We start from the raw sequence: 18,873 nt of genomic DNA, 5'->3' as shown, positions 1-18,873 counted from the left end.
AAGGTCTGACTTCATTCGCTGTCTTGGTCGTCACAGCAACTTAAAGGAATTCCTTGAAAGGGAGTGTTTGGTGCATTGCACACGTCTGGCTGGCTCAGCTGTCTGTTCAGCCTCTTAGGTTTTGACAGAAACCATTAAGCTGGATTCAAGAGTCGCCCCCCCGCCTCCATCCTGCTTTGATCGAAGCTGGTTGCAGGGAAGCCGGGAAAGGAGGTACATGAGTCCCTGTGGGTGTGTGTGTGTGTGTATTTATGTGTTACTGGTAACTTAAATGTAACTCCTCAGAAAGTAGTCTTGAGCACTGTGTGAGTGTTTTCAGGTATATATATGTGGATGTGTTTACTGGTTGCTGGGAGTGCGTCTCGTGTTATTTTCCTCCGTACATCCTCTCGATATCTTCCTGGTAGTGTGTCTTTAGCTCCTTGCGTTTTAGTTTGAATGCGTCGGTGACCAAGCCCGTCTCTGGGGTCCAGGGCTCAGCGCTCAGCCGGATCTTCTTGGGAATCTCAAATCGCTCCAATTTTGCTGGATGTGAGAGAGCACAATCACAAGTCAGCCTGACAGATAAAGTGTCATCTTAGTGCAAAGTCTGACACAGGGGACGGGATGCTATCTCACCAAATCTGAACAAACTATTCAGATGTCTCACTTGAGTTTTGTTAATGATACTGTACTTGGGAGATAAGACTTTTTCCCTCTACCTGTGATAGCAGCCTCAGTGATGATGCGGAGGACCACCTCCTCCATCTGGGAGTTGTTGCAGAGTTCTTCCCACGAGTCCTTTATTTGCATCTGCTCAGCCAGGGCCATTAGCTGCTTGTGGTTAGGCACCACAAAGCTGATCACATATGACTGGTCACTAAACAACAACAAAAAATATTAGATTACAGATTACAGATTAGGCAGCAACAATGAAATAAACAGATCCAGAAAGTCTGCAGGGCTTTACCTGTTGGCATAGGCACAAATATTGTCTATGAGTGGGCAGTTCTTCAGAACAGCCTCCACTTTTCCTAGAGAGACATATTCGCCTGCCTGTAGTTTCACCAGATCTTTCTTACGGTCTGTGAGAAAAGAAGAATTATTAGAATCCTGACTGATGTTCCCTCTTGTATCACATGCAGTCTAACTCATTTTTGCATTTCTTACCGATGATCTTGAGGCATCCGTCGGGGTGGAATTCTCCAATGTCTCCAGTGCAGAACCATCTCTGGCCGTTCTTGTCCACAAAGAAGTCGTCTTGGATCTTGCCTTTGCTTTTGTAGTAACCCATTGTTACATTGGGCCCACCAATCAGAATTTCCCCTCTTGGGTTGGGCTTGTCTGTGCTGTAGTAACCACCTAAAAAAGAACCGGATTTTTTGATTATTAAGCAACTTAATGTTTTTTTGTTTTTTTTTAATGAACTAAGGACCGATTTTCTAGCTCTGTACTCACCCTCTTCCCAGTCCTTCAGTGTGATCTCTGAACAAACCAGTGGAGCACCAACCCGCCCTGTGCTGTAGTCCCAAACTGAAAATACCAATAAGGACTTATATTAGCTTTGCTTGTCTTTTCTAAGTTCTTTCTATAATTGTTTCTCCTAACAGCAAAAACACATCTACTCCAAGGCTCGCAAAATTTCAAAATCTCTGGTAGCCCTTCGGGCAGGCATTCTTCAGTTTTTGGTAGCCCAAAATAAATTTAAGTAGCCCGAATAAAAAAAGAATTTTTTTTTACGTTTTGTTTCCTTTACAATATTATACATTAAAGTATAATATTGTAACGGAAACAAAAATTAATCAAAAAAATTGTTAAAATACAAATCACAACAACTGTATAAAAATTAAAACCATCAACTCAAATACTTGGTTCTAATTGAACAGAAATTTCTATGAACTTGTAAGAACTGTGTAGAACATGAATCAGTCTGTGTCAGATCCTGAATCTGAAATTTTCACTGTAGTCAGGGGTAAGAAGTAAGTGGAACCAAGATCTAGGCCATTTGCTTTTTGAAGTTTGCAAAGACTGCTAAATTCTGCCAATGGTAGTTCACTCTTTGCAATATAGCACGCTGTTCTAAACAGCTTTTTCAGGAGTTCTTGTTGTGCTTGGTTTATTTGTAGTATGTTTTTTTGCAATTGGTGTTTGTTCTGGGAAAGATACTGCAGACTGGGCAATAATGCATTTCTTGCATTTCTCATGGGTTCTGATGGGGTCTTTCTTAAAATGACTGGTCCCAGTAACAAAGGCACTTGTCGACTCAGAAATCAAATGAAACTCACAACACACCTGGCAGAACATCATGTTATTTAGCTCGTTATATTCCAGCCACAGAAATTCTTTTGTCCATGAAACCAAAAAAGCTGCGCTTTCTTTTTGCCTCATAGTCTGATTTGTCCAACACGTTCTCACTCCCAAAGCGTAACATTTTAGGCTAGGTGACAAATCGTCAACATATTACGTTTTCGGCTACCCACCACATTCCTAAATGACGACCTCGGAAAAATGAGGAAATGTGAGAACCGTATGGACTCAATCTACACATGTTCGCTCTTTTCCTTCAAATAGCTTAGAAACACGCTATTTAACATCATTTAAGTCCTGTTTAAGGTGAGGAAAAAGGTTATGGTTAGGGCTAGGGATAAGGTTAGGTTTAGGGCTGGAATACAGGGCTGGAACGTTGATTACCGCGGGAGCGTCATTGCACTGGATTTCAGCCATAACCGACGTGACAAAACGTCGCCATGTTACGCCTCGGGAGTGAGAACGGGCTCGATTTGTCATATCTTTTCCGTTTTGTGATCGGCTTTTCTTTGGCTGCCCCTTCTTCACCCTGACCTGTCTTATTTGGCTCTGCAGAACTAAAATACCAGCCTAAATCCTGCTGCTTTTACACACGTACTTACATAATGATCAGCGATTCTTTGCGCACTCAACCTCTGACATGTTTAAGCTTGCTGCGAGAGATTTCACTTGTCGCGTTTGAATAGTAAGCTAATGATTGATAAGACGATGTCAGAGGAATTGGTGCGCAATTAATCGTCACTCACCAATCAGTGCTGCCGCTCTCTATACACCGTTCGCGCGATCGCAAAATGAAAGTGAAAGCAAAAAGCAAGCGCAAATTCAAACGCGATTTCAATATGTCACATATTGACAGTGGCTCATCGATGCCAATGACATAATTACTCAGCTACATTGGCGAAAGAATGCAAAAGCACTGACATATATTTTCCTATGATAGCCCGACGGGCAGGGCTGAGTTAGATTTTGGTAGCCCGACTGGAAAAATCGCTAGCCCCGGGACGTCGGGCTAGCGATTTTGCGAGCCCTGTACTCTTTCACATTTGCTTACATTCACTGATGGTGCCAGCTCCACAAGTCTCCGTCAGACCATAGCCTTGCCCCACAGGGCAGCACATACAGATGTTCATGAATCTCTGTGTAGCAGCCGAGAGGGGAGCTCCGCCAGACAGCAGCACCCGTGTTTTCCCTCCCAAGAGCGCACGCACACGTTTGAACACCAGACTGAGGAAAAAGACAAGAAAACAGAGCAGGGTGATGATGACGGCTGCAAGTGGAGGAGACTCAGACAGCAACTCCAGAAACTAAAAGAGCTTTGAAAAGTTAGCCATAAAGCCCCATAGCAAACAGATATTGATTCGTACTAAAAAAATGTTCTGTGCACGCACAATACGAGAGTCAATACTACCCAAATACTCACACAGGATCCAGAGAAATAGCTCTTTTGTTATGATTAGCCAAGAAGGAGCAGACGTAAATGTTTGCTTGTGTATAACTCAGAAAGCAAGCGTCAACTGTCATTAATACAGGATGTCTGAACAGCAGGTAGGCGGGGCTTCGTTGCTCACAACCTAAACTGTGTGCCTGATATCAGCACCACTGCACGTACCCTCTCATCGTACAGATTCAAACAGAAAAGCATAAAAGGTCCTGTTTCAGGGTTACGTCATGTGCATGGGTATTACCGGTCACAGAGAGGTGTGCTGTAGCCCTTGGAGATCTGCTCCATCTTGTAGTTGTAAGCCAGCACAAACAGCGTCCTCTGGAATTTGCTCATCTCCTCCACTTTGGTCATTACATTTTTGTAAATCCGATCCATGATCTCCTGCACACCAAGCAGATGAATTCTCAGTAAACATTTCTGGCATTTTAAAAGCCCCCAGTACTTTTATCTGGTGTGCCTGTGTTAGGTGTACTGCAATAAATGAAGACTTACTGGTACAGCAGCCATAAGAGTGGGTTTAAGCACACTGGTATCACCTTTACTGCCCTTCTTGATCTTGGTGGACTGTGAAATAAAACAAAACAAAAGGCAACCTCTTTAAATCTTTAATGGATTGTGAATTTGCAGTGTACTGTTAGAGAGACAAGAAACGCTGACTAAAAGATGCTGCTGCCCGTTTCCCCACTGACCTGGTCTGCTAGAGTCTGAGGAGAGGAGTAGCCGATGCGACACCCGTGAGAGATGGACACCAGTTCCGCGCTGAGCTCCAAAACGTGGGCTAACGGCAGGTAGCCGATATAGGTGTCTGTCTCGCTGCGAACACACAGATGATCTCATTAATTACCTCTAGATACTGACATAAAATAGAGATAAACAACAAAACTGTCTCTGTGCGAGTGACAATCACCACACACGTTGGCAGAGAATGAAGTGACAGTGGAAACTCTGTGCACCAGAACGTGGCAAAACTCAGCGAGAAAATGTCAGAGAACAGCGAGAAATCGGATATTGACATACTTGAGGTTAGGGATTCGCTCCGCCATGCCTGTGATGCCAGCAATGAGGTTGCCATGGGAGATCATGACACCCTTGGGGATGCCTGTGGAGCCGCTGGTGTACATGATAACTGCGATGTCTGAGGTCTCTGGCTTTCTGCGGTCTACTGCAACTATGGTGGACAGACAGAAGAGCGGTAATGGCTACTGGGGAAATGGACCGTAAATATAATATTTACAGAAATGAAACCATAGTAACAACAACTGCATGGTGAGTGATGATTAAGGATTGACTTATCTTTAAGGTTTAAAAAGGACAAATAAAAACACTTTTAATTGCATATAAATTTACAGTGCTTTGATCATGCCTCTTTCAATTCATATTAATGGGTTTAATTATTGAGAGATTGAATTGCTCCTCGTTATGAGCCCGGTCTTCAAATGTGTGAAGACAAAGACAAATTTCAAATGACTGCTGTATATTAAAAAAAAAATGAAAATAATAATTTCACACATCTACTGCACACGACAAAAATGCAGTTTTCAGATGTTCCAGTTAAACCAAACACAGCCGAGGTGTTTCTACAATGTTTCCTTTCATTTTCCTAGAAAGTTGCCGGTGATGGCATAGTGTGTTTTGTAAGTGGTGATTTGACCTCCTTCCGTCACGCAGAGCACATCACTCCAATTACACATTAGGATGCTGGCTTTGTATTAAGCCTCCATCAGAGCACTTCCACTTTCCAGACCAAATTAGAAACCTTTTCAATCACCCTGCTCAAACACTCACTATTGTCAGGCCTGGATCCCATCTCCTTCACTGTGTCCATGTTGTAGACCATGATGCCTTTAGGAATGTCTGGCCAGCTTGCGGGTTTACTGTCCACTACGATGATATACTGCAGCCTCGGCACGTCACACAGAATGGCCTATGGCACAGAGATGCAGGTGGGAGGGAGGAGGAAAACGTTATTAAGCTACACTTGTTATCACACTCTAATGTTGCACACAATAAACCAGCAGCTGCTGGTTGACTTTGTTAAACAGCGTACAAGCGATAAGTGTCAGACGATACGAAGTGTCAGAAGGTAAGCAGTTACCTTGAGACGGCTCTGCAGCAGGTCTTTGCTTGTGATGATGTGCGTGACTTCGGTCTCATTCAGCCCATGTGCAATGGCCACGGGTCCGAGAGTGGCATACAAGGTCACAACTGTCAAATTCAATTAAATCCATTTTAGTTACACAGTCAAAACCAGATATAATGGTATCAGCTTATATGCTGCCTGATAGGAGAAACTTTTCTATACGTCCATTTTCATAACTGTTTCTCCAGTTCAGAGTCGTTGCGGGGCTGAAGCCTATCCTAGCTCTCATTATGTAAGAGGCCGGCAATTTAGAATCACAACATTAACCAACAAAGACACCTTTGGACTGTGGGAAGTACCTGGAGAGAACCTGTGCAGTTACTGGGAGAACATGGAAACTTCCAGAAAGGCCCCAGCTGTGTGGCAGGTTCAAACCAGGAACCCTCATGTTGTGAGGAGACATTGCTAACCACTGTAACATAGTGCCATTAAAATAGGCTTGGAATAATTTTGAAATGATACAAATCTCTTTATTGAACAAATAGGCTCTGACTCTACTGCCTACAATACCCGCAGCACTGTCTGTGGGAAGTAGCGTCACAGCTGACTACGATACAGTCAAATGGTACTTTCATAGTAAGATGCTCACTAGTCTGAAAAATATTGCTGGAAAGTTTTTAAACAATGGCACAATGACTACCCCTTTTTTCATAACTCTTATCAACAATTATATCAAATATTTTTACTCACTAAATATCTGTATTGAAATTAGTCCCTAAAAGTAAGAATCCTCTGAGCTTTACATAAAGACAATATAAACAAAAAAGAGCAAAATAAAGAGAATGTATATTTTATTGAAAAGTGCCTTGGATGTCTTCGATGTTTATTATTATTATTATTATTATTATTATTATTATTATTATTATAATACACATTTGTCCTTCTGCCACTCACGTGGGAAATTGTACATGAAGCAGGCTTGTGCTGTGACAATCCACTCCGCTCTGGTCTCACAGAAGATGGCGATGTTACAGTGAGGCTTCTGATTGAGAGCTGCCAAACCACTGCCAAAACACTTTGCTGCCTGGTAGGCTTCCTCATACGACAGCCAGTCATAGTTCCCGAGAATTACCTGCAACGAACACGCAGAAACCATGCAGTCTTCAGCATTTTTGTCCTCGTACTACACCAAACATTAAAAGAAAAATGATGGTGGTGCATATTTTCTACAGGGCCGGGAACAGTTTCATTCAATTGGACGAATATGAAATGAATAAACGGAAGCATAATATCCACATTTGTAAGATCAGCGCTGTTTTTTATTAGAAGGAATAATGAAATGGTATCACTGAACCCACATGAGAGGCTGCAGATATTGCTCTTATATGCAATACTGAAAAAGCCGAACATGATAGTGTCTCCTGATGGCAGCATAACACATTATTTACAGTCCGCTAGTGCCATCTACAGGGCATCTGTTGCTTTGCAGGTGTTAATTGGGCCCAGAGACACAGGAGCAGAAAATTTGCTGCACTTCCACCCACATTCATCACACTGTGCACAGCAGCTGACTGCACTCTTATAAACAAACTTCCCGTTATCTGACAGAGTCGCCTGGTGCTACATTTCTAAACTTAAATGAAATGAGGGGACTTTCATCTTGACATGACTCCAACCTCAATTTTCACATGAACTAAATAAAACTAATTAAACAAATTATAAGGGTAGCATGTCTCACCTTTTTAAAGATCTTGCCGTTTGGTTGGCGCTCATCCTCCTCACTGAGCACCTCCCTGGTTCCCAGACAGTCTCTCTTAGGAAACCTTTTGGCAGCGTATTCAAACATTTTGTCCAGGGTGTCCACGCCAGGGTGGAGCCACGCAACTAGCTCCTTTTGGCTGTAGACCGCTCTGTAAGGCCCTGCTGGGTGCCCGCTAACCGAGCGTGCCTTGATCCTGCGGGCTCGTTTCAAGTTGTTGTCAGCTCCAGAGAAGAAGTACCAGGGTATGAAGGTGATGACAGAATAGACCCAGACCACTGAACGGAAAACCTGCAGCAGCAGGGGGTTCATATCCTCCTTCAACTTCATCTCTGAAGATGAAGTAAGCGCTGGAAATGTATAAAACTTAGACCTGCCCTGAAAGCACCTCAACTTGCTGCTGAGGCTGAAGGCTGGAGGCTGTGAGTTCTTTTGCGCTTTTTCTTTCTGCACAGGAAATCACCTAGACCTGTGAGACAGAGACAGACACAGAGACACACACACACCACATGAAACTTTAGGAACATAGTCTGGAATAAAGACGTGTCAGCGCATTTTGATAGCAAGGAACTGCTTCCTGGTAAAATAATCTTTGCTTGCATGAAGGCCATCTCTTCCTATTCTTAGTATCACTTTCAGTCAGCACTATTCACCTCACCAGCAGGTCTGTTTAGAGAGGAAACGTGGTGCTCAGTTATAAGATAGCTATTAATTAAAGATTTATTAACAGAGCTGATATGGACTTGTAATTAATTCCTTAGCTTAAAGACAACTGACTGCCTCATGTGTGAAACTGCTTCATTTCCCCATTTCATTAATTGTTGTCTGGCACACTAAATTAGTATTGTGAGGGCAACACTTTGTGATCTGGAAACAATACAGAAACAGCCCTCATTTCTTTCCTTTCATCTTGTCATTTTTCAATATTTTGTAGAACACCGTTAGATACACCTATAGAGATGATAGCTACAGCTGCAGTCTTACATAAAAATATAGATAAACCAGGCCAAACAAGCTTTGGTATTGCAGGAAATGACAACAGTTAACCTCACAATCGCTGAGTGCAAAATCAAGCAGTGGCTGCATTTAAGCCAGAGAACAATGACTCTCTAATTTTCTTTATTTCTGACTGCGTCCAGTGTACTCAACCACTTGTTTCCAACTGGATCATAACATGCACTGTACTTTTGTACTTCTCCAAGTCGTTTGGCTGTACAACAAAAACCAACTGCAGAACGAGAGCTTGGCTATTTGTAGCCAAAGGGTAATTTGCAGAGTAGCCCTGCTGCCACACAGCCAGACCACATGAGAGTTGGTGACAGGCAGTGACTCATTCTGCAGCTTAACGCAGAGATGTTTGCAGACCCTCACACAACTCTAAAACGACTAAGAAGAATCTTTTCGCTTCAGCATTTATTTAAGAGGTGGGCTGGCCATGTGCAAACAGAAGCTACAAGACAAGAGGAAAAGGTCCTCAGAAAGCCTCTAATAACTCCACAGTTCCATTAAGGTCAATAAAACATGGCCATTGCACCCTGAAGCTGAATTGGAAGACTTCTGTGCTGAATCTGAGTAGAGCCTACTATGCAGACTGCGCAAGTGGCCCGAGCCATAGCCAAAGTCTGCAACTGTGAGGCTGTGATGAAGCGACATGTAGTTACAATCCCAGGTAGCTGTAGGTTAGATAACTTCATAGGTTTTAAGAATCTGAATCTCTTTATTTTCATTGTACAAGTACAATGAAACTGGATATAAATAACACGTACAAAATAAATAAAGGGAAATATAAACAGTTAAAGCTAAAAAAAAAAGAAAAAGACAAGCATTCTGCAAGTGTGTGCATCAGCCCCACGTTGTACCTGTATATTTACTGGAGGGGAAAAAGACAATCCTAACTGTTACTTCAATCAGATCCAAACTCAAATCGCTTCTGCTACAAACATGTCTCATCTGTTGTACAGCAGATACCACAACCAACCGATAAAAGTCATCCATTATCTGAGCAAAGTACACTGAGAAGTCCTTCCAGCTCCAACACGTAATACAGGTCCAGCCATTGTTGGATTTGAATGACACAGACACACCCTCTCCTGCTCACTAATTCAACAATATAATGCATGAAAAATTATCTCAGTGGGAAAAACCTGCAATCCCTTAAGACACAGCCGCAATGAATAACTTTTTGATCAGAAATTAGACCTTATTTGTTAATGCCAGCCAACAGAGACTACACAAAACCTCGTGCTTGTTTTAGTAAAGCAATTTAACAAACAGCAACTTGCTGCCACTTTAATTTTAAAGTATTGTTTGTTTTAACACTAAATAACTAAATATGATAGCAATAGTGGCAGTATGTTAATCAGCATCGGGACAGTAGTATAAACTCAGCAACTCCCACTCTATGATTTAACCTGGTGACGAGTGTAGCGTTTAACCTAGTAATTGTCATGTAATTCAGACTGCAGCAGTCAGATGAGAAGCATGACATTCAGTGCGGTGTCGGCGCGTTGGTTTGGATCCTTAACAGTATTCTGTATCAATATGTGTGCCGGTTGAATAAAACCGGCACACATAAAATAACCGCCGCGTAGGTTTTGATATTTTGAGCAACACTACCGCTGGATGACACACAGAAGGTCACATGCTGCGATGCTAGCGAAGTAGCATCCAGATTAGCGGCTCAAAGACGCGCTAGCAGCTAGCACTTAGCTATAGCTAGCCTCCGCCGCCGCTACTACTACTGGTGCCTTTAGTGAAGCCGGTTTTCCCGGTAGACATTCACTGAAATTAATTTAAAAAGCAGCATATAAGCGTCGCCTCGTATGGACGTCTAAGGAGAATTAAAGGGTACGTGCCACGTTGATTAGCAAACCGGTCGCTGACAATAAGCCCATCTCTCCTCAACATCTGCAGAGCGCTCACGCCGCAACACATTCTCACCTCTGTCCTCTGCTGCTGCGCTTTCAGTCTCTGAAGCACCGGATCAGCTAGATTAGCCTCTGCAACCACAGCTCTGAAAAGGATGAAGACATCGTCTGTTAACTCGGCGCGCTTGTCCCTAAATTACAACCGTTGGTCCGCTTAAAAAACAATATAAAATTAAGTCAAATTGTAAATCAGAGCATCACCGGGCCACTGCTGCCAGCCCGGAAGATATAAAGTGACGTCACGGCGCTTCTCCGCCTGCGATTGGAAGACTGGAGGTGGCGCGTGCTTGGGCCAACAGAGACGTCAGAGAGGTTATTATCGGTCACAGCCGTCTACGCTGTCCTACAGCAGTGGACACAGAGTGTGGCCGCCCGTGAGGTGATAGGTTTAGTGGGCTGTTAAGTGACCGCAAGTCACATATTATTGTGTTTGATTAGCAAGTCGGCGATCTGCCAAAGAAGAGACAGACAGCTGTCAAATGGGCGAAGGGAAACGAGACGAAAGGAAAACAAGCTATACATACCGCAATAAGTGTAAGACGCTAGGTTGTCTTGAGCAAGAACGGTTACCAAAACCACCGAAACTCCTTACCTTCCTCTTTTTGTCGACAGCTTATTAAAACCTAGCAATGTAAAGACTGACTACCTCCTTATCAGCTTTGATTGACTGTATTTTATTCCAATACATATCACAGACCATCAAAATGATGCACTGAAACGTATATGAATTAAAACCACGATGCTGTGCGTTCAAGCACCAGACTAAGGAGCACTTAGTGAGTAATCTAACTCATATCACAGTCTATTAAAATTTCAGTACCGTACCAGATATGTCAGTTTCCCCCCAAGTATTTAATTCAAATATCTAACTGCATGTGATTGTTGCACAGTTTTATTTAAGAGTTTTGAATCCTTGAAAATAGCACACTTTTACCACAATATATTTCCTGAATTAAGAAGACGAAAGAAGTGTCTGAACTGTTGTTTCATACTTCTCCATAATTGTTTTTTTTTTTTTTTTTTGGAGTTTCTATTCCTCCAAACTATCTCACGTTGTACTCGTGGTTCTTTTCTGGTCTATTTCCTCTCAATAGTGTGTGCGACAGGATAGAAATGAGAGAGTAGAAATATGAGGAAGATGATGAAGCTGCAGTGAGTGATTAAAGTTAGGATAAAGCTTGTTCCATATCAGCCTCTCCAAACTAAATCCATCTTTATAAAAGGTTTATTTCCATGTACCTGTATCATGTGAGAGACAGCCAGCACTCTTAATAGAGCTTCCTACAATAATGTATTGATAATTAATGGTGCTACTGTTGTTGGTCACTGATATTCATGTAAAATCTGTTTTAAGGGGAAACAGTTAATGGATAGTTTGCGAATTCACTTATCAGAATAATAAAAAACAGCTGCTGCTAAAAAGATCACATGACTTGATAATGTGGTTCATTCATGTGTTTCACACACATAATAAACATAAATATGTGAGTGTTGGGTTTATTCTAACAGGCAGAAATGTAAATACAATAATCACCAACATTGGTTGACTTTTAAGTGTCTTTAAAAAAAATCAATTAATATATATTTAAATATTTTTATGTAATTTTATAAAAAGAAACTTGTCTGCAATCTCATGTTTCCACACCAGAGGGAGTTGCATCTCTTACGTGAGGCCCACACATTGCTCTCCTGTTTCAACTTGACTTAGACGTTATCCCAAAATGCCTCATGTGAGATAGAGGCAGAGGACAGATAGGAGAGAAACATCTCCTGTGACTGCTAAAAAGGAACACGATGAAAGTGAAACGGTTAGATGAGCTGCGTGCGACACTTTGACCCTGGACATCGATTTCTTCTCACTGTTCTTTAGAGTTTTTGCATGCTTGTTGGGCCATATGTTTTTACTGCCATTTTCTGACAAATACGTGCACATGTGCACACAAAGCCACACTTTCTCCACCACATACACACAGACTTGGACTCACACAAGCTTGTGGTCACATGATGAGGCAAACTGCACACAGAAGGGTGATAATCTCACTCCTCGGGCTGTGTCTTTGAGGTCACGGCGGGACACGGACCGTCAGGGGGCAGATGCTGCAAGTACACACATCACTTTCATCTGCTCTGTGAAATATGTGTGTCCAATGTGATAATGACACAGAGACACACTCTGCACACACTTAAAACGATACAGGAAGAGAGAAAATGTATCATGCAACTGTCTGTCTCTTTTGAGTGTCCACGGCATCTAATCACTGTTTCCTGGAGATTCACCTACTGTGTTATTTAAAATGTGATTCTTTCCCGCCAGTGTGATTACAACGTGATTACCTGCTACTTTAGTTATTCTGAGTTGCTCAACTTCAAATCACAGATGAAGTATTTTAAATTCTTCTCAACTTTCTGTTACTTGTGCACATCAGAAAGAGCACTTCTCATTTACAAAGGTTTCAGAATGTTAACCCTTTATTTACCACAGGCCTGCCAGTGGGCCTATTTTACAGGCATTCTTGACTATGACCATAACTCAGTTAACGTTTGAGTTAGAGACAATTTTCAAATGGTTTCTGAAAAATCTCAATTATTTCCCTTTTCATTTTACAGCCAAAATTACAAATGAGGTCTTTAGCATGTATAAATCATAGTCAACAAAGGGTTAAGTTAAAAGAAAAAGCACAACTGCTTACAATTTGAACACTTATTGGTTATACATGTGTTTGATTTCTCAGTTGCAAGGTCACAGTATGATCCATATCACAATCTGCTGAATCCTATGCAGCATTGTGTTCGTATTCTCTTTTTTGACACATGAGCATTTGTGAGTGAGTTACAACCTTTTGCAGGTTAATTGTAGTGTTTTGCTGCATGTATTTCTGGGGAGATTTGGGAGAGCTTCAAGGCTGCAAAATTTAAAATGTTTGGAGAAACACACCAAAACCCACTGAGCAAAATTGTGGAGAGAGTGATGACCTCAAAACCTGTTCCTTTTTGTTAGAGATGTTCCACTGTCAATCTGTTCTTTTAAAGGTAAAACTGGTAAACAAATAATGTTTGACCCCTCCCACCCCCCACCCCCATCTGATTATGAAAATCTCTGATATCTAGTTGGACGTATAAGGAAGAGGAGGGTGGGAGTGTGTGTGTGTGAGTGTGTGTGTGTGTGTGTGTGTGCTGTGTAGGGATTAGAGAACAAAAGGATCCTTCTCTGTCATCAAAGAGGATCTGCTCTCGACTCATCCCCTGCTCTGTAGCTACAGCTTTTTATTTTTCGGGAGTGGGAGTGATGGCTGGAGGGAGGGTGGGAGATGGTGGGAGAGTTTGATGGCAGGGGATGCAGATTTCAAAGTAATCTTTAACTTTAAGCCCCACAGTCCCCATGAAATGAAGCCCTCTGCCCCAGACACACTGTTGCCTATGGCTCCCAGTGGAAGCCTGCTATCCCTCTTTTTTTTTTTCCTCCTCAGGCTTTTGTCATGGTGGCACTTAAGTGGCATTACTCACTGACCGGATGACCAAATGAAGGAGTTCCTTTGAGAGACCTGAAAGAGATGGATTTTAACTCCAGAGACCAGTGTCGCCTCTTAAAACAACACTAAGTGGATATAAATGCCTACTGTGTTACTGGGATCCAGCAAATACCACAAACCAAATGGAGTCATCTCCTTGATCAGGATGGATTTAATAACCCAAACCCAGTGCACTGAAAGTGCTGCTGTTCTTATGATGATGAGACATAGCAAATACATGCAACAAATCCACAAAAATGATGCATGATTTTAATGATTTGATAAAGATAACTGAACCCCCATCAGGTTATTTAAGACAGCCTGCACTTCCATTGTGTCAACACTTCAAAAAACTACTTATTTAGGCCCCCAACCCCAAAGTTATTTTTCTCATCTTGTTAAGGCCCATGTCCCCTCAGGGTGACTGACCTGGGATCCCCTGCTGCTGCCCACCATGGGGAGTCAGTGTAATCACACAGAGGTAGTTTTAAGGTAAACGGGCACAGAAGATAGGAATAATTCTGTCATGTCCCATTAGCTTTACTCATACAGCTGTTTCAATGCACCTTGGGACGCTAAGCTAAAGCCTGCTTTAGATTTGAAGTTATTATTAATGGCTCTGTTTAGGTAAAGTGTCCCAGTACAGCATGACAGTGTGGCAGTCTGCACAAGTTCAAACATAGTTTGTGCACCGTTTACTGATGTTATTACAATTATCCACAAACATACCTTTTACTAAAGTGCCATACGGGATTTATAATCACTCTGAAAAAATAAAATGATAACCATTTCTCTTTGAATAGTTCTCAACAGGCTAGGTTTCGTTGGTGTATCCGGGTGATCACGTGATATTGAGATAAACTGAGTCGCTTGCCTCGGTTTCAGGGTGATAAAGCATGCAGGCTAACCAAGTCAGGATGAGCGAGAACAGGGCAAGAATGCTGGCAACAGACAAGCAGACAGGGACGAGCGACCTGATGTGGCTGAGGTTATGCACAAAGACGAGGCCCAGAAACACGAGCAGCAGCGTGGAGAGGAAGGAGAAGATGGCGCACACGCAACTGGTCTTGAATGCAACGTGTTTGCACGCCTCCCATCCGCTGTGGCCGGTCTCCGTGGAGGTCGCAGGAGAGGCGGGCGGACCCGGCAGCCTTTCCGCGTTTAATGAGTCCTCGGGCTCCCGCTTTTTGTGCGAGAGCTCCTCGGTGAGAGCTGTGTTGTCGGGGAGGTTGCGAACCCGACGTTCCGGTAAAGGAGTTCGGTGGCGACACACGGGGCAAACGATTCTCCAGCCCCGACCCTCCCGGAAGTGCAACGTTTCGAGGCATTCCAGGCAGAAGGTGTGGGAGCAGCTCAGCAGTTTGGGACTGTGGCGCTCCAAATCGAAGTAGTTGTAGCATATTTTGCACTCGCTTTCCTCCCCATGGACGCCTCCTGCACTGAGCGCCTCCGCCATGTTCTCCATTATTGGACCGCATTAACTGCTTTATTTGACAACACTGTCAGTACACCGAGTCTCACATTTCACCATCACACATAAGAGGATCTCCTGCAGTGGAGGACTGGAGGAAGGCAGTGTGAAGTGGAATAAATAATATTTCTGGTTGTGTTGAAATCGCGTTCCTTTCTGAGCATCACCGTGATCTCAACACCGGAACTAACTGTTAAGCGAAAAAAAAAAATATATATATATATAATAATAATAATACTAATAAATCGATAGACATGGTCAAATTGATTTCTCCATTGGTGTCTGTCACCTGGCAGATTTGTCTCAAGCGTGAATCACGTGTATAAGTTGGATCTAACAGGCCTATTTAACCGTATAATTAGAATTTAGTGCCCGCGGTGTCAGTAAAGGGCACCATGTGTTGATTCCTCTACACTTCAGCACCACAGGCAGTGGACAGCGCCAAGCAGGATGATCAGCGGTGACACCTTCAGCCCGGCGCTGATCCGCTGTTGTGCAAGTTTTAGCTCAGAGAGCACCACATGGGTTAAATACCAGCAGCCGGTTTAGAGATTCGCGAATGTTCTTTTTTATTATCATGTTTGTTATTAATAACCATTTCCAGGAGACTCTCATGGAAATGGTTCTTTTTATTGCAAGCATAATGACTTTACGCTCTGCTTCTGCGTAAAGTCCAGTTCACCATTAACTTTTTATAATTATTTGAACATTTCAGGAAGCACCTCTTTAGTGGAATAAAGAGGTGCTTCCAGTTTTAAACTTTTGTCCACCCTAGTAATACAAGGAGTATCTGCTCAACATACATACATTACACCCTATTTGGTTTGTGTGGAGAAATATTATCATCATTATTTTATTTAATGAGAAATTATGAAATTATTTAATTTAAATAAAGTCAGACCACTGGTATAATGCACAAATGTGTTATGTCTGTCCTTAAAAGTTTTACATCCCCATCCATAGTATGGATCTCTGAATATGGAGTTAAAGTATGCTTGAAACGTTTCAGAGTCAGTAGAGTCATCTTAAAGGAATTCCCTGCCAACATAGATGAAGAAGATTTCATGCCCTTTCCACACAGAAACTATGTGTTACATGTTAGGACAAGCTTCTGTCTTCAGGCTGTATCTTTACACATGATAGCACACACACACTGGCCTGCAGAATGTGTCGACGTACAATGGGCCCTCTTGTGGCGGAATTTATGCTTGCATGTTTAGTGAAAGCAGTGTTAATCTATATAAAGGAACAACTTTACATGTAGTTAAAACGTTTTAACAGCGCGGTAATTCCAGCCATTAATGAGGACAGAGTTATGTTGGTTAGAATACACTTTAAAATGCTAGCATATCAGTGCTCCTTTATAAAAACTATTATAAACTTCATTCTAATCATGGATTTAATGACGATTGGTGTTTCGCTTTAGTTCCTGTATGATTCAGAAGTAAAGTGATTCATCCGTAAAATATATAAATGAAGAAGAAATGTGTCAACACATAATGAGATGAATTTCTGACAATAGAAATGTTGTCAGCGCCAAGATTTTTAAACAAAAACATGCAAAATGCATATAATTGAACTCTTTCAAGCTCTGTAGCCCCCTGTACTGGGACTGCTCTGTATCTGCTTTTAATAAATCAGTAAAGGGGATGTGAAATACTAGGACTAAAATTGATTTAGCATTGTTCTCTTTTTCTCTTGCATCACACAGTTACACCTAAGAACGTAACACTGTAACTCATCACAGACTCATTCATTTAAGGCTGTTATCACACTCCGGTTCTCTGGCTTATGGTTGTTATTGGTCCTAAGCAGAAACATCAGTTGCTGCTTTTTTTAAAGCTCAATCTGGCCCTGCGATAGAGAAAATGACATACCAAAATACTTCTTGCAAATCATATTAATTATGGCAAAAGTGACCCGAGTGTTTCTTATCCAGAGAGACCAAGGTTGTTTGGCCTTCTAGTCGACTGAATTCATCCTGCATGTATTTTCAGGGAAATTAAGAAAAAGCCCTAGGGCTTGATGGTGTCTTGGGTTACTGCTTCAGAATATGTTTGACATATTTATTCTTTTTTTCCCCTGTACATTAGAAAATAAAACTGAACTCAGAATATGTAATCCTTGAAGATGTGCAAAAATGAGCAGATTATGGATAGGATTCGCTTGTTTTATATATTTTGTGATTTTAAAACAAAAGCCTATTGAATGATGATTTCCACATCACACGTGTAAAACTAGTCATTTCTAATCATTAAAATAATCTATATTGCACTGAATTTACTTTGGATGTAAAACTTTCTTTGGCGAAGCAATAATTCTGCTCCTGTGTATTGTCATAACATCAGATATCATCCCTCCGCCAAAGAGAAACACACACACACACACATACACACACACACACACACACACACACATACACACACACACACACACATACACACACACACACACACACACACACACACATTGAAGTAAGAGCACAGTGTATTGCAGGTTAAATAATAATCTTACTGAAGGTGACAAATGATGGTTCATCATCTCAGTGTTTGGGTCTGTAGTTACTCAACTATTAAAGCAACCCCGCATGCCCCGAGGTTGTATGGTTAACAAATGCTTTGCTTCTCTTTTTGTTTGTTCTCACTCACCTAAGCTCACCTTATAGGTCTTTGTTATGATAACTGCACTCAGCGTGAGTTCCCACTGAAGTCTGGAGAGCCACACATATTTGATAAGATCAAACACACTAGAAAAACAGTGCAGTCTTTTGGTTGTGCCTTGTAACAGTAACATCCCAAAGGCTGCTAATCAGAGAATGGATTTCCTCATTCTAACGCTGCTTAGATGTTTATCTAATAGATAAATTGGGTATTCTCCTAATCTGTTTCTCACTTTTCAGACTATGTCCGCTCATGTAAAGCTCTTTTAAATTGTCACCATTGAATGCTTGGAGCTTAAAAAAAGACAGGATAAATAAATAAATCAGTTACGATTGATATTGTCCTTAACGGAAATCACACACACACACACACACACGCACACGCACACGCACACACACACACTCACACACTCACAAGTTCAGCTTAATTTAGAGTTGTGGTCGTCATAACAAGCGAGTAAGTAAACTACAATTCTGTGTTTAAAATAGTAGGAAACCAAAAACACCCCAAAGGAGTTGAAGTAATGATAAACCCTTGTGGGCGTCTGCTTTACAGACATGTATTATTACACTTAATTAAAAAAATTCCCACTCACAGCAGAGGCATGATTCTCTGAGGCCTAATAAAGGTTAAACACATGCTGTTTTACAGCGGGCTGTTGTTTTAACACACTGAAATTATGATAGAAAGTCAATGGATAATCCAAATTAGGGTAATCAAGGTTATCAATCACTCTG

At 41.8% G+C, this 18,873-nt stretch overlaps 1 protein-coding gene and 1 pseudogene across 1 annotated transcript; both read right to left on the bottom strand.

Annotated features, from left to right (window-relative positions):
* Positions 1-292: 292 nt before the first annotated feature.
* Positions 293-10,724, bottom strand: acsl3b (acyl-CoA synthetase long chain family member 3b). Its single transcript, XM_006786552.3, has 15 exons — positions 10,510-10,724; positions 7,549-8,038; positions 6,765-6,942; positions 5,826-5,935; positions 5,516-5,654; positions 4,748-4,898; positions 4,420-4,543; positions 4,223-4,294; positions 3,972-4,111; positions 3,338-3,510; positions 1,438-1,512; positions 1,150-1,341; positions 950-1,064; positions 702-859; positions 293-525 (listed from the first exon to the last, which is right to left on the bottom strand). The coding sequence occupies exons 2-15, from the start codon at positions 7,897-7,899 to the stop codon at positions 368-370; spliced, it is 2,136 nt and encodes a 711-aa protein (XP_006786615.2). The 5' UTR covers positions 7,900-8,038; positions 10,510-10,724; the 3' UTR covers positions 293-367.
* A 3,608-nt stretch (positions 10,725-14,332) lies between these two features.
* On the bottom strand, positions 14,333-15,639 carry LOC102792149 (RING finger protein 228 pseudogene; annotated as a pseudogene).
* Positions 15,640-18,873: the final 3,234 nt, after the last annotated feature.

This window comes from Neolamprologus brichardi, chromosome 18, assembly GCF_056152115.1.
Source record: "Neolamprologus brichardi isolate AB-2024 chromosome 18, ASM5615211v1, whole genome shotgun sequence".
In the NCBI taxonomy this organism is placed as follows: domain Eukaryota; kingdom Metazoa; phylum Chordata; class Actinopteri; order Cichliformes; family Cichlidae; genus Neolamprologus; species Neolamprologus brichardi.
This window is presented reverse-complemented; position numbering and strand designations above follow the sequence as displayed.